This window comes from Pseudonaja textilis, chromosome Z (assembly GCF_049901715.1).
Source record: "Pseudonaja textilis isolate UNSWEBS1 chromosome Z, rPseTex1.2, whole genome shotgun sequence".
Lineage (NCBI taxonomy): Eukaryota > Metazoa > Chordata > Lepidosauria > Squamata > Elapidae > Pseudonaja > Pseudonaja textilis.
The window spans coordinates 130,279,925-130,295,374 of record NC_142008.1 but is presented as its reverse complement, the minus strand read 5'-3'; the positions used below and the strand labels follow the sequence as shown (position 1 = coordinate 130,295,374).

General features: G+C 40.5%; 1 protein-coding gene across 6 annotated transcripts; it reads left to right on the top strand.

Moving 5' to 3' along the window:
* The first annotated feature begins 1,441 nt into the window (after positions 1–1,441).
* LOC113443495 (uncharacterized) lies at positions 1,442–13,965 on the top strand. Of its 6 annotated transcripts, none has more exons than XM_087917538.1 (6): positions 1,442–1,802; positions 3,829–4,482; positions 4,993–6,092; positions 9,033–9,159; positions 10,494–10,595; positions 11,470–13,965. In XM_087917538.1, the coding sequence occupies exons 3-6, from the start codon at positions 5,214–5,216 to the stop codon at positions 12,690–12,692; spliced, it is 2,331 nt and encodes a 776-aa protein (XP_087773664.1). In that variant the 5' UTR covers positions 1,442–1,802; positions 3,829–4,482; positions 4,993–5,213; the 3' UTR covers positions 12,693–13,965. The 6 variants fall into 6 exon arrangements, with proteins under 6 accessions (XP_087773664.1, XP_026567542.1, XP_087773667.1 ...); XM_087917541.1 differs by having other exon boundaries at positions 1,444–1,802; positions 3,829–3,904; XM_026711757.2 differs by lacking the exon at positions 3,829–4,482.
* Positions 13,966–15,450: the final 1,485 nt, after the last annotated feature.

The following is a 15,450-nucleotide window of genomic DNA, read 5'->3' as shown; positions in this document are numbered from 1 at the left end:
TGCAGCCTTTGCAGGCCCCAAAATAGGCCCGTTTCATCATTTCCAGGCTGCAGAGGCTTCCCTCAAGCCTCTGGGTGGCTGAAAAAGGCCTCAAACAGCCCTAAAATCAGGTGGGAGGCGCAGTGCAGGTAAGGTGGGGGGAGGAAGGGATTGCACCCACATGTGCAGGTGGTGGTGGGCCGCATGCATTGCCTCTGGGTGGTGGCATGCAAGCGCGCGGGCGCAAGCACAATTTTTGGCACAGGAGCCCAAAAAGGTTAGCCATTACTTTATTAGAGGGAAGGGAACATATAGAAAATAAAATATATGCAACAGTGGCAAATGTAATATTGTGGGGAGAGACATAATAGGGGATAATGTAAATTAAGATGAAATGTTGAATGGTCAATGAATGGTATGAATAGATTAAATTGCAAACATGGTGACCATAAGAATATATGATAAAGGAAGTTAGAGATTGATTAGAATGTTTCTAATGAATTAAATATTTTATTATCCACTTGAACAAGGAAATGAGGATGTATTGTTATATTGTTGGCTAAAGAAAATAAGATGGAAAATATATTTGCGTAAAAATGAGAAGTTAGAGGGAAGGAAACACATAAAACATATGTAATAATATTGGAAAGGGGATTTAATAGGGGATAATATAAATTAAGATGAAACATTGAATGATCAATGAAATGATATGAATAGATTAAACTGTAAACCTGTTGAATGTAAGTATATGATCAAGGAAGATAGTGATTGATTGACTGATATAAAGTAATTCATAGAATATAAAGAATTAAAATTGGTAATAAACAATGATGTGATGTTAGAAAGCTGTATCTGTGACTATGGATATGGCTGGTTTAAAATGTAAAACACCTGGAATCACAGTTCTCTCAAAGATGTAACACCTGGAATCACACTGTTCTCTCAAAGATGTATTTAAATAATTAAAAAATAAAAAAAAGTTTTCCAAAAAAAAGAAGAAACAACACAGCACAAACTTCTGCAAATGTTTCCCCAGTTTCTCCAGTGATGTTGCAGTCTCTCTTTCATCAAAGGAGGAGAAGGAACTGAAAAATGGCAATGCATTTTAGTGTTGCTAGAATAAGAGTCAAAATATTATTATTTTTTTTGGGGGGGGGGGGCGGAATCAGTGGTTTTCAAAGTTCCTTGCCTGGTTGATTGTCACATTGGGAGAAGAATTTATAAGCATGCAGCAATTGGCTAATCAGCAAAGGATATGTGGATTGGATTAAGGTTTGTAGATTGCATTACTACTCCACAAGGAAATGCAAAGTGAGGAGTTAGTTACATCAGAATTGGGAGTGAAGGCAGAAGGGAGAAAAAAAACCCCGATGCGTCAGTCTTACGTCTTCTGAGTGACAGGCTTTCCTGCCTATCTCATGCTTAATTCAGTGGTTTAAAAATAGCCTCCAGATGTTTATAATTGGATAGTCACAGAGCAAGAACAGCCCATCTGAGCAGATAGGACTGTGAGAAAAGACACAGCGAGATCTAAGGAGCAGACGCCAAAAGACAGCAGAAGAAGAATCCGGACAATTGGTGGGCAAGAGGAAATCCAGAAGGTTTTGTGCAGGTCGAAGAAATAGCTCGGTGGGGTGTCTAGAGGAATGTTGCACCACGTATAGGTGTGACCTCAGAGGCCAGGGAAAGCGAAGAGAGAATATTTGTGGATCTATGGGGTACAGGAAGAAGATTTCATAGAAGGAGCAGGAAGAGAGGCATTGGCAAAAAAAAAATCTGGGTAAGTCAAGGAATCCCTTCAGAGGAGTAGGAAATAGGAGAAGGTAGGTTGTTTGATTGTGAGTCATGTATATATTATGTCATAGATTTCATTATTTGATGTGGATTATGAGGCAAAGTACATGTAGGATGTAGTGGTCTGCTGACTCCAAAAAGCAGGGAGAGGGCTGTGGGCTGAAAAATGTGGGGAGGAGTTAGGCAGTGGGTTGGCTGTTTGAGCTCATTTCTCCATGAAAAGATGGACCTTGATCCAGAACATGTGTATTAAAAAAAAACCACATACACTCACCACCACAAACAGCTAGTGGCCAGGTTCCTCTAAGCTTGACATATACTTCTACCTCTCAGAAGGGATGAAAGTTGCTGTAAAAGATGGCACCTAAGCAGGTCTTGAGGTTCTGGATTGGAGATGATGGGAAAGTCTTGGTTCTCTTAGGGAAGAAGGGGCAGGTTTGACAAAAGAAAATGCTGCATCATGATGAAAACGAAGCAGCTACCACAAAAGGAAGGAAAATGAAACAACTGCAAACCCTTTTTAGGTGCCTCATACCCAGTATATGAATGGGAAGGCTGGTCTGGTGTAGTGGTTAAGGAACCAGGCTAAAAACCAGAAGATGGTGAGTTCTAGTGCCACCTCGAGCATGAAACGTGGCTGGGTGACTTTGAGCCAGTCACTCACTCTGAGCCTATGACATTAGGCTTGGGTGACAAGCTGGTTGGTCAATTTCTGTTGCAACCAATAAATCAACACATTCAATAAAGCTCAACTTTTGCAGGAAAATATTAGGAAGAAAAAGAATAAACAGTACATTAATAATAAGGAACAATATAGGCCAGCATATTAAATGCAAGTGATTCTCTGTTCTGAACTCAGCTGGCCTGTGACAAAGCTGCAAATTGAGGCTATGTGCAAAGGTTCCTACAATGCAGAAGGCCCTGTCCCTAAAGGGGAAACAATACATGACTACTAATTCCACCCCGCCCCCCCACCAACTTAGAATTTTGACTGTTTTAATTCCTAGCAGGATTGCAGCTATTGTATCTCTTCTTTTGCCTGCCTGATTGTAAGTCTGGTCATTTCCTCTGATGAATCAGCCACAGCCATGCAGGTTGGAGAATCTGGATCTCAGTTCTAAGACTACAGTTGAGGAAGGTTCCTCTGAAACAGGGAAAGGAAACCTGTGATACCCACAATATCGAGGTAGTCCTTACAGCCATAAGTGAGCTCTGTAATTTACAGTCGTAAATTGTGATGGTTGTAAAGTGAGTCCCACACATCCATTCCTGATTTTATTATATATATATATATATATATATATATATATATATATATATATATATATATATATATATGTTTGTGACATTTGATAAGGGAACCCATTGTAAATGCCAGGTTTCTGGCAAAAATGTCATAAATCATGGTCACATGACCACAAGGGGCTGCAAATGGCCATACATACAAACTTTGTCAAGTGCCCAAAATGCAGTCATGTGACTGTGGAGGGGTGGGCGACATTAGAACTTCAAAACTGGATCATAGCTCACTTTTTGGAGGTCCATCCCCTGAGGCCAGGGGTTCTGTCCATTCAGACCTGGCTTCTGAGATTAGAACAAGGCTGGCTTTACCAACCCCAAATATTCACAAACGTTACCAGAGGCAGGTTCTGATGCAGTAATCCCTATTTCATGCTGTTCGTGGAGAGACTTTTGAAACCTTGATGAATACAATACATTGCATCAATAAAGGACATTCCACTTCAGGAGACATTTAACAGTCAATATTGGAGTGGAACTGGAGTGAACCAAGGTGGTATTGAGCAGATACTGAAGAGTTCTGGAGAACTGGTAGTGGAAATTTTGAGTAGTTCGGAGAACCAGCAAACTCCACCTCTGACTCCACCTCTGATTTTACAGTATCCTTCCCCTGCCACACCCACCAAGCCACGCCCACAGAACTGGTAGTAATTTGAATTTGAATCCCACCACTGGACCAAACAGATATAATACCTGCAGGATTAAGATCTGTTTCACTTAGTGTCTCACTTTTTCCAAACTTGTAATCTATTTCAGCACCTGTATGCATTGTTGTTGTTGCTATCAGCAAATGCCAACATTTTAACCCTTTACCATGATAGTTGAATGGTTGGTGAGTATTGTAATTCTATAACATTGTTTCCTTCTGCCTAATTTATGTGTTTGGATACATTTTTAAAAATGTGCTGATGGATACATTTTTAAAAATGTGCCACAAAATCTAGAGAGTGAGTAAGATCGCAAGGCTTTATTCTGGTACACACACACACACACACACACACACACACACACACACACACACACACACAATTGTATGTATGTATGTATGTATGTATAATTCTCAGAGGTTGCCTGGATGAGTCTCTGTAGTTGTCTTGGAAAGCTTCTCAGAAGTACTTTGCCATTGCCTCCTTCCTAAGGGCTGAGAGAATGTGACTGGCCCAAGATCACCCAGCTGCATTATGCCTAAGGCAGGACTGGAATTCATATTTCCCATTTTCTAGCCTGATGCCTTAACTATTGAACCAAACTGTCTCTCATGTATAGATTAGGTGGATTCATATTAAAATAGCAATAGCACTTAGACAGCCCTCTCTAAGCGGTTTACAGAATCAGCATATTGTCCCCAACAATTTGGGTCATCATTTTACCCACCTCGGAAGGATGGAAGGCTGAGTCAACTTTGAAAAGGTGAGCTAAACAAATTTCTTCTAAACTTCTAGCAGTAATTTTCCATCATGAAGGGGCAAGTAGGTGCCAGCCTGATTTCTCCTGAAATAAGTACCTCATCCTGAAATTTTGCACCTGAAAGTTTAGTTGGGAGAAACACATGATTGATATGCAATTTTAAATAGTCTTTCTTCAATATGGTGTGATCCCACAAACAATACTTGCAAGTAATACTTAATTTATATATCATCTTTTTAACCTGATTAAAAAAAAACACCTTGTACTACTAGAAGAGCCTTAGAAGGGTTGGAAGATATCAGTGGTTAATAAAATAAAAATTCAAATAATTTAAATAAATAAAAATTGACCAATTCACTACATCCTGCCTATCCAAACTCTCCATGGAAAGGAGATTCTGATTTGTTTTTGCTTTTTATTTCCTGGACATTCTGATGCTAAGCTGTTCTCTGAAATTAGGAGAAATCTTAATTATGTAACCATAAGCTTTTGACTCCCCCACTCTCTGTTTAGAAAGATTCCTTGGAAGCACTGCGATTTCAGGCTAGAAGGCTGCCGTGTCTCTTGGTCCATCTGTTATCACAAGTATTTCACAGCCAACTTAAGTACTAGCAAATTATTTATTGGCTCTAGAAGACTGCATTGATTGTTAAGCATATCTCAACAGCTTCTTGGAAAGTTGTTTAGATCCAAGTCACTGGCTTCTTGGAAAGCTGAAGACAATAGCTACTACAATGGAGATTGGATTGACCTCTGACAGGGAGAGCCAATTACAATCAACTTCTAAAGAGACTTACCATTCTACAAATGCAACTGTACTACCAAGTTTAGTGCATTGTGGGAATACCGAAGAACTGCTCCATCAGATGACATCACAGGAAGGTCCTCCCAAAACATCTCAATGCTGGAAAAATGCTGGGAATGGGTCATCCCTTGTGGTCAATCAAGCATTGCAATCAATGAGCAGCCAGTCATGTCCAGATGCCACAAACTGTGAAAAGCTGCAATCTAATGAAACAGATAGTCCTTTGAAGAGCTCAGAGCTAGCAACTTCATCTGAAGAGGTTGTGGCGGGTGCGGATACTGTTCCTGAGGTTGTGCCACCCTTGTTCTTTCCACTGAAACACACATGGATGCTTCAACTCCACTTAGAGGATGACATTGAAGACTACCTGGAGGGATTTGAGTCCGTGGCCTACACCAACCGCTGGCCCAAGGCAGAGTGGGTTGCTAAACTGAAGCCATATCTGAGCCGCAAAGCTCTTCTAGCCTGCAACATCTTGGAACGTAGTCTTGCTAATGACTATGATGTGGTCAAAGAGCGCATCCTGCACCAATATGGTATCACAAGTGAAATGCAACGCCAGTGCTTCAGGCAGTTCCGATACCAGGAAGCCAAAGGCCCCCAAGAAACCTGCCAAATTCTCCAGACTCTTGGACAGCGCTGGTTGAAGCCGGAAAGGCACACCAAAAAGCAGATTTTGGAGTTACTAATACTGGAGCAGTTTCTCACCATCCTGCCCCCAGAAATACAAGACTGGGTTCGAGGATGCTGTCCCAAGACTTGCGCTCAGGCTGTGGATCTTGTTGAAAGTTTCCAGCTGGGAAATGAGGTGAGAGGGATGTAAGTGGTGGAAAAACAATTTGATGTAGGAAGCTGCTGAGTTTAGTTGTACAGGTGGTCGTCCTTGAGTTACAATCACAACTGAGCCTGGGAATTGCGGTCTTAAGTTGTGATGGGGCATGACCAAATTTGAATTTATGACCTTTTACATGGAGGTTCTTAAACGAACCTGTTGGTCACTATAGGTAAATCTAAAATGCTGGTTTAAAAAAAACCTGTTGTAAATCTTGGTGATGAGTGCTGCCAATAAATGTAAAAATGTCTTAGTTGCCAAGAGCCCAAAATGCAGTCATGTGACTGGGGGGAGACACTAACATATTGAAACCAGTTTGTAAATAGCTTTTTTTGGGGGAGGGGGCATCCATCATAATTTCAAATGATTGCTAAACAACTGATTATAGGTTGAGGACTACCTGTATCAATATGCTAAATACCTGAATGAATGGATGCAAAGCTAGGTTGGAAAATGTAAGATTATCTAGCTGTTAGAACTCTCTTAATTTCCCTCACCCCACATTAGTTGACTCTCTACAATATAGTGGCAAGGGTGCTTTGGTCATTTGCAGGCATACCCTATCTGGGCTGTAAAAAAATCCAGACACCATTAGATGCCAGCAGTGAGGTCCGCAAAAGCCTTTTTTGCCATCTAGTAGTTGCCTAGATTTGGCAGCCTGGATATGGTAAATCTCACTGATGTCAGGTTTCCCTCATTCATCTGGTTCACTACACAGGTGAGGGGAATGAAGATCAGGTTGAGGCAACTGTTGCAGCTTTGCAAACAGAAATAGAAACTATATGATGGTTTTGAGCCATTGATGATAGGCACTTTATTCTTGTCATTATTCTAACTTAAACCTGCATTTGTGCCTTTTCCACATATAAAAAATGTGTAGCTTCTCTTTCTGTTTGCAAAGTCACAACAGTCACCTCAATTTGATGGTGCAGGCAATGTTAAGATTCTTGCCTCTAAGACCTCTAAATTGGCTCATCATACATAACCTGTGGTTATTGCTTGAAGAAAACTCACAACATGTATTATAGCTTTTAATAAAACTGTGTAATAGTTTTGGCACCAGATTAGGAATCAATATGTCTGTCTATGGTCATTATATAGTATAATGCATGCAGGAAATAAGTGTATTTGTTTATTTTATTTATATATCATATTTATAAATCACCCATGATCTCCTTCATAGAGCGCTCCTGAGTGGTAAAATTGTTTCTTCTACATTCCTTGTAACATTTTGAAATGGGTGAGGTGGCTATGGGAGCTGTAAGTACTTGTCAGACCTAAGATGAAATCCAATTGAATTCAGTTCTTTAGTTAGTTTGATATAAAGTTTGATATTAGTTTGATATAAAGAATATTATTTTACCTAATAAACAGATATTGATACTGTTATACCTGACAGACAGAATCTTGCCAGGCTAAAGCTATAACCTTCTAGTTATAGACAGTACAGACAGACAGTATGATTGTTTCTTTTTTCATTGTTTATTCTATTATTCTATTACTTTACTACAGTTATGCTACACTTCTTTTCTTTCTCTGTTTTTATTGTTGTAAGCTGCCTAGAGTAGCCCCATGGCAAAATAAGCAGCAAATAAATGTAACAAAATAAATAAGTAAATAAAACCTGGGAGATTCTAGAGATTTGTGGACTTCCCAGCATGGCAAATTCTAGGAGCTGAGATCCACTAGGTCTTAAAGTTGCCAAGGTATGTCACCCCTCTTCTAAGGTATAATTATCCTGATCCTTTTCCCATTCTCATCCAGTTCAGCATTTTCTTATCTCGGCCCCCCACTGGAATGATCTGCCTTCTTCCTGGGAAACCGCATTGCCACTGCTGACATTTCCCACCCAACTTCTTCAGTTGCATATTCCATCACCCTACTGGAATCAGAGTCAAAGTAAAATAGAGAGATCATTTGAATTCCATAGTGTTGGAAGAAATTTAATTCAGAAATTTAATTTATTCCTGCGCTGCCTCTATCCTTCCTTTTAATCATTAACACAATCCGCAAGTAACTGAAACTAGAAAATTATATGGCAAACAAAGTCAATACAAAATTGCAAATATCACTAAGCCACTTCCTCCATTGATAATCACAGTAATGACCAGGCTAAACTGATTAACCTACATAAATAAATAATAGCAGACAGGGAAAGTCCTTTCACCATACAGTTTCCCTGGGTATACAGAGCTGGTGCCCAAAGTCAGCACATAAACACATATCAAAGAAAAGATCTGTAAATAAAAGTCAAATAAAACATTTCACTTCCAGAGCTACATGTCCACCAAATTAAACATTACAAAGAGCACATTCACACACATCTCACAAAGGACTGGCTTTCCTATAAACATTATCAGCCTCTGTACCCTAAGTGATAGTCTACCTTTGAGTGCCATCTGTTATGCTCTCAAATAGCAATAGCACTTAGACTTATATACTACTTCACATTGCTTTACAGCCCACTCTAACTGGTTTACAGAGTCAGCATGTTGCCCTCAACAATCTGGGTCCCCATTTCACCAACCTCGGAAGGATGACTCAATCTTGAGCCAGTAACAATCGAACTGCTGAACTGCAGGCAGACTGCAGTCAGCAGAAGTATCTGCAGTACTTCATTCTAATCACTGCACCACCATGGCTCAATAAAGGAATAAATATCCCTCAATAAAAGAATAAAATTACATCTTTTCCAAACAGCATGTCCAGCATCATTCTTGCAAATCCCAGCTTTTAATGGAAGCTCTCTTCCTTCTAACAATATTTATGCTGAGAGAACTGACTGAAGGGATTTAAATGTTCATGAAAGATTTCCAATTGGTGTATTTGAGGATTAATCTGTTTGGAGTTCCATTTTTTTCCTCATCTTATTTTTGAACGTGTCTCTTTCATCCCATTTCTCTACCACCTCCAAAGCCACCAGTGCCATTCAAAGACATTGATGTGAAGTTCTCCAATGAAGAGTGGGCTTTGCTAACTGAGGAGCAACGAGCCCTGTATGATGATGTTACGCTGGAGAACTTTCAGAATGTGTCCACTCTGGGTGAGGATTGGCCAGTTTTCTTCAGCCCTCCTTGTTTCCCTGGCAAATCAGGAACAATGCTTTTCTAGTTTCATGCTGAATCTAGCTTCTGATCAAGGGCCCAAATGACTGGAGGGGGGACTTATGGTCCACAACATTTGGAGGACATGTTCTTTGGATCATTAGGTTAGCAGGACCCTGGAGGTCTTAGGGAAATAATGGTTGCCTCCTCTCTAGCATAGTATTATTATCTGAACCTTCTAATATTCTGTAAAGGTATTTATTTATTTGGTTCAGACACCGCCTTTCATTCAGGAGTTTAAGGTGGTATATACACTACTCAAAAAATAAAAGGAACACAAAAATAAGACATCCTAGATCTGAATGAATGAAATATTTTTATTAAATACTTTGTTCATTACATAGTTGTCTATGCTTTCCACCTGTTGTCTATTCCATTTGCACAACAGCATGTGAAATTGATTGTCAATCAGTGTTGCTATCTAAGTGGACAGTTTGATTTCACAGAAGTGTGATATACTTGGAGTCACGTTGTGTTGTTTGAGTGTTCCCTTTATTTTTTTGAGCAGTGTATGTAGCCCTCAGTTTATGAACTCAGTTGAGACCCAATTTTACAACTTTTTTTGCCGCAGTTGGTAAGCAAATCATTGCAGTTAAATTAATTATATCATTAAGTGAACCTGGCTTCTCTCATTGACTTTGCTTGTTGGAAGTGGCTGGGAAGGTTGCAAACTGTCAGGTTCATGTGATCCCAGGATTCTGCAACCATCGTTAAATACATGCCAAGCACCCAAATTTTGATCATGTGACCTTGGGGATGCTGCAACAATCATAATTACGAGGACTGGTTATGGTTTACTTTTTTCAGTACTATTTTAATTTCACTAAATGAATCATTGTAATTTGAGAATTACCTAAACATAGCAAGCCCTCCCTCCTATTTGTCCCCATAGCAACCCTGGAAGTTAGATTGGCCTAAGAGAGAGTTACTGACCCAAAATCATTAAGTGAACTTCCGGGGTTGAATCTGGGCTTGAATTGTGTCTGCCTGCCCCTATTCCACCACCTCTGCTGCTGTGCTAACTGGCCCTATACAGGGCTGTACAGGTTAATCAGGGACATTCAAGGGAAAGAGAATAGGACTGAAATTGGTAGATCCTTATTTATCTCTTGTTCTGGTTTTGATCTAGATCAACTCTCCCTTCTTCTGCCTGTTCTTAATGTTTAAACCAATGTGGTGCCTCTTTGTGTTTGACCTGACTTTCAGAATTTTTCACTGAGAAATTGGGAAGCCATAAATCTTTAGTTATGCTCTGCTTCTTTCTCTTGGGCAGGAATTCCTCTGGAGAAACCTGAGATAATCGCCCGGATACAGCAAGGGGGAGAACTGTATTTTCAGAATAATACTATCAATTTTCCAAATGTTCAATTCATAGGTAAGGAAGAAGACTGAACGGGGAGTTTTGTGATGATCCACCTAACCTGTTGCCTAGTTCTTTATAGCCTAGTTTTTATAATACACACATACACTTACATATAGACAGCCATACTAAATAAGTCCTGTTTGTTCTGCTATTAGCAGCAGGAATTACGATTTAAATTACTTGTGGGGGAGGAATATGTGTGTGCAAATTCTCCAGGGATGTCTGTAGGAGAGGGTCAAAGATTATAAGATGGCGGTCACAACACTCTGATTAAAACTTCATCCTTTTGAACCTGTTTCACATAACATGTAAAAGGGATGAGACTTCAATAGTACAATAAAGAGTGCCATTGAGTGATTTTGACCCACTGTTATTTAAGGAGCTATCCATGTACTTAGGGGTAAGTAACCCACTGGGTGGAGCCCCCAGGGCCAATTTGCAGTCCCAAGGAACACATTCAGGTTACATTCCCAAAATTTGGTAACAAAATTTGTACCAATTTTCTACTTTTTCATCTCCCAAAAGACAGAGTAGACACAGTAGACTTTCCCAGGACATAACACACCTTTAACCTTTTTTTAAAAGCTGTGTTTTCTTCCAGTTTTCTTCTTTTTTAAAAGCTGTCTCCATCCAGTCAACCCACTGCTATCAGGTTTCAAAGAATGCCTCCCAAAGAAAGAATAGGAAAAGTATGCCATATGTTATTTTTCTACGAATCGGAGCAATGCCTACCTCAGCAATATTCAGTTTGGGAATCAAGAGAGAGCTTTCGTTACTTCCTTTCCTTAAGCCTATTTCTCAGTTAAATAATGGGCCTCGGGGAAAAAGGGAGACAAACTATTCAGTTTCCTTCAGAAGCAACTGCACTTTCTTCTTTCCATTGCAGGAAGCCAACTGTCACCAACTGTTATCCAAGGGGTGGAAAAACGTTCTTTTTTGAAGAGAGCCACAAAGACAGTTAAGGTACAAGAAATCACCATGGAAGTACCTCAGGACAGTGTGAGTCTAGGGGAAACACTTGTCAAAGAGCCATCTTCTAACTCTATCAAAGAGGCTGCGACATCATTGCCCTCGACTAGTACTCTCCCCCTAAAAAAGCCATTGATTTCCACAAAACATAAATCTTCCAAAAGAAGGAAGCATCAGCCACCCAGAACAGAGGAGTTGTCTTCCACAAAAAGTAGGCCTCAACCATCATTGCTGCAAGAAACATCTGGAAAAAAGGAACCAGGAAGCCAAATTTTGACTGCCAAAGCTGATAAACAAAAGAAGACTCTGGTTCCTCAGGGTGCTAGGTCATCGCAGCTGAAGAAGCCAACTGCATCAGTAGGGCAACACCCCAAAGAGAAGAAGAAATCTAAAGTTCCGAGTGAGCCACCCATTCTGAACAAGGAAACCCTCTTGGGTGAAAATATTGTCCAGGACAAAGAGCATCAGCTGGCATTTCTGGAAGTAAAAGTCAACAAAGCTCCTCTCCCGGTCACCACATGGAATCCTCCTTTCAGTGCCACTGTAGTCTCTGATCTCACGTGCCTGGATTGTGGACGGTCCTTCAAGCAGAGGTTTGACCTGCGCCAACACCGGTATGTCCATACCCGGGAGAAGCCATATGCCTGCACGTTGTGTGAAAAGTGTTTTAGGCATCCAAGCAACTTACATATCCATTTGCGGACGCATAGCGGGGAACGGCCCTATCAGTGTCCCGAGTGTGGGAAGGCTTTTTCCCAAAGTTGCAACCTTCGGACTCATTGCAAGATCCATACAGGTAACAAGCCATACAAATGCTTTGTCTGTGGAAAGTCCTTCTGCCATAGCTCCAATCTCACCATCCACCAGCGAGTACACACTGGAGAACGTCCTTATCCTTGCTCGGTTTGCTCCAAACGTTTCAGTGACAGGTCTACCCTGGTGCAGCATGAACGGACCCACACAGGCGAGAGGCCCTATGCTTGTGTGGTCTGTGGACAGAGGTTCAGCCAGATATCTCACCTCATGAAGCATGGCCGCATGCATCCAGATACCAGTGACCCAGCAGGGCCCACTGAAGAGCCATCTTCCAACACACCCGAAAGGGTCTTCACACCACCTCGTGGAAAAGCCTCTTTCTGAATGAAGCCTCTTTCTGAATGAAGCCAACTACATCAGGTGAGAATCTTGCCTGGATTTCAAAAATATGGGCTTCTTCATCCAAGGCTAACGGTCAGCAGAACTGCACTACTACATAGAGGTGGCTGGATAGTATATTGTGAAGATAAAAGAGAAACTAAGAGTTTTGATAAGCAAAATAAATGGCTGGCAGAGAAGTGGTAACAAAAAACATAGAAAGGGGTGAGAGAATTGCTAAGGATGGAAGCCTCCCTTGCAATCAGTCCGCTGTAAATAGCTAGACTTCATTATCGCATTCAGAGAAACATCTGGAAAAAAATAGTCCCGGTATGCTATATTGTTTATAAAAACAACTCAAATACTCTTGTAAAGTTCTCTTTCCCAAGCATTTTTTCCTTTTTAATCATTTGTTTTCTCATTCCTAACTGTTTCACAAGCCTTTTCTGTTGCCATCATCTCCAGAGATTAACATTGCATATGTATTTGAAACAGACAAAGGTGGAAAATTCAAGACATCTTTGCTCCCTTAGTCATTTTCATAGAAAAAGGCAGGAAAAAGCTTCTTGTAAGATGTAAGGAAAGTGTATTGTGTTTGCAAACAACAATATTCAGTAGCTGGTCCTGAGTTTGGAGCAAATGAGAAAAAGAAATGAGCAGAGAGGCTTCTGGAGACAAAAAAGAGCTACTTGAAAGCAGAGCCAAGATACTTTCGATATGTTAGGAATTTTGAAATGCCAGCAATTTTTTTTTCATTTTTCTTACCTCTGGAATTGCAGTGAATTTTCTACACCAGGATTTCCCAACCTTGACAACTTCAAGACACATGGACTTCAATTTCCCAGCCAGCCAGAGATATTATTTTTTTTAAAAAATCAGTCCAAATATTAGTTAAATGTAAAGATTAAAAAGTAACTGCTTGGCTGTTTTTTATGGTCAAATAAATATTTATTTTCTAAAATGTGTCATTGGGAGAAAATCTCCCACTACATAGTTACTATAGAAATTATTTTCTCCTCTTATGGACTGGAACCGCGAGATGGGCAGTCAAAGCTCCCTTCATTGAATGGACTGGCTTTAATCTATTTTGTTCCTTGAGCAGCCTATTTATTTATTGCTGAGTTATATACAAGAGCCAAATCCTTTATTTAAAGCTATGCTCAATCCAACATTGAAGTACATGGAGTCTGGAAAAGCAAATGGATAAAATGAACTGTAAAACCACAGGTGTTAAAGTGTAATGCTAAAATAAACTACAGTATTTGGTTTATTAAGTAGATTTATGTTGTTATGGTTTCATTTACAACTATTATTGACAATTATTACATTTAATCCTGGGCTGGAAAGTTAGAAGTATTTTGAAGAGACCCCTTAATAATGATTTATATCGGGGTGGGATTCAAATTTGTTAACAACTGGTTCTGTGGGCATGGCTTAGGTGGTGGGCATAGCTTGGTGGTCATGTGACTTGGTGGACATGGCTTGGTGGTCATATTTTTGGCCGGGTGTGGCCAACTCAATATCACTCACATCAAGGCACGCATCTCCTCGCCTGGCCTCTCATGACTATGGGGATGCTGCAACAATTGTAAGTGTGAAAAATGGTCATGTCACTTTTTTCAGTGCCATTGTAACTTTGAATGATCACTCTACACAAGCAAAGTACGAGCAAAGGAGGAAAAAAACTCCAGAGTCCTGCCAAGAATGTGATAAGGGTTAATGGAGAGGCAGTTTCTGTAAGCAACACCAGAATGTTTCCCTCCTGCCTTCCTTACAGGATTAGGCCAGTAATTTCTTCTAACAACCGGTTCTCTGAACTGCTTAGAATGTTAACAACTGGTTCTAGCAAATAGGTGTGAACTGGTAGAATCCCACCCCTGATTTATATCATTTGCATTCATGAGTTTTGCCCCATTTTACGATCTTTATTGCCATAGTTGTTAAGTGAATTACTACAGTTAAGTTAGTAACACAATTATTAAGTGAATCTGGGTTTCCCATTGGCTCTGCTTAGCAAAAGGTTATAAAAGGTTATCGTGTGACCCTGGGACACTGCAACCATCATAAATATGAATTGGTTGCTAAGCATTTAAATTTTGATCACATGACCCTGGGGATGCCACAATGTGAAAAACAGTCATTAAGTGTGAGAAACAGTCATAAGTCATTTTTTTCGGTACTGTTGTAACTTTGGACAGTCATTTAATGAACTGAACAAATCACACTATTACGTAATTTTGTGTGAATTGACCGGGAACACAAGGCTTGCGTCGCTTGCATTGCAAACAACATGAGGTAGTGAGGGGAGTGGGGAAAGGGCAGAGCGGGGAAAACTTGTCCCAGTCATCCCTCATGCCTCCCCAGGCCACCAGGCTGCTTCTTTCTGCTTCTTTCTTCTTCTGCTTTTGGCTGCACACAAGAAAAGCAGCAAAAGTCTTTCTCTCCCCCAAGCTCCGCCAGAAATGAGTCTTTGGGACCCTGCAAGGCATCCTGCTCCAAGAAGCTGCGCCGGCAAAGACTCATTTCTGGCGGAGTTTGAGGGAGAGAAAGAAGGACTTCTGCTGCTTTCCTTGCATGAAGCCAAAAGTCTCTCTCTCCCTCCCCCTGAGAACAGAACTGGAGACGATATCCTGTGATCCCAAATAAAGAACGATCGATCGGTAGGAAAACGGGGATTTTTGCAGACTTTTTTGGGATTTCCTAGGGTTTCTGCTGCTTCTGCTTTTTCTGCAGCTCCTGGATGACCAAAGGGCCAGTGTTGGGA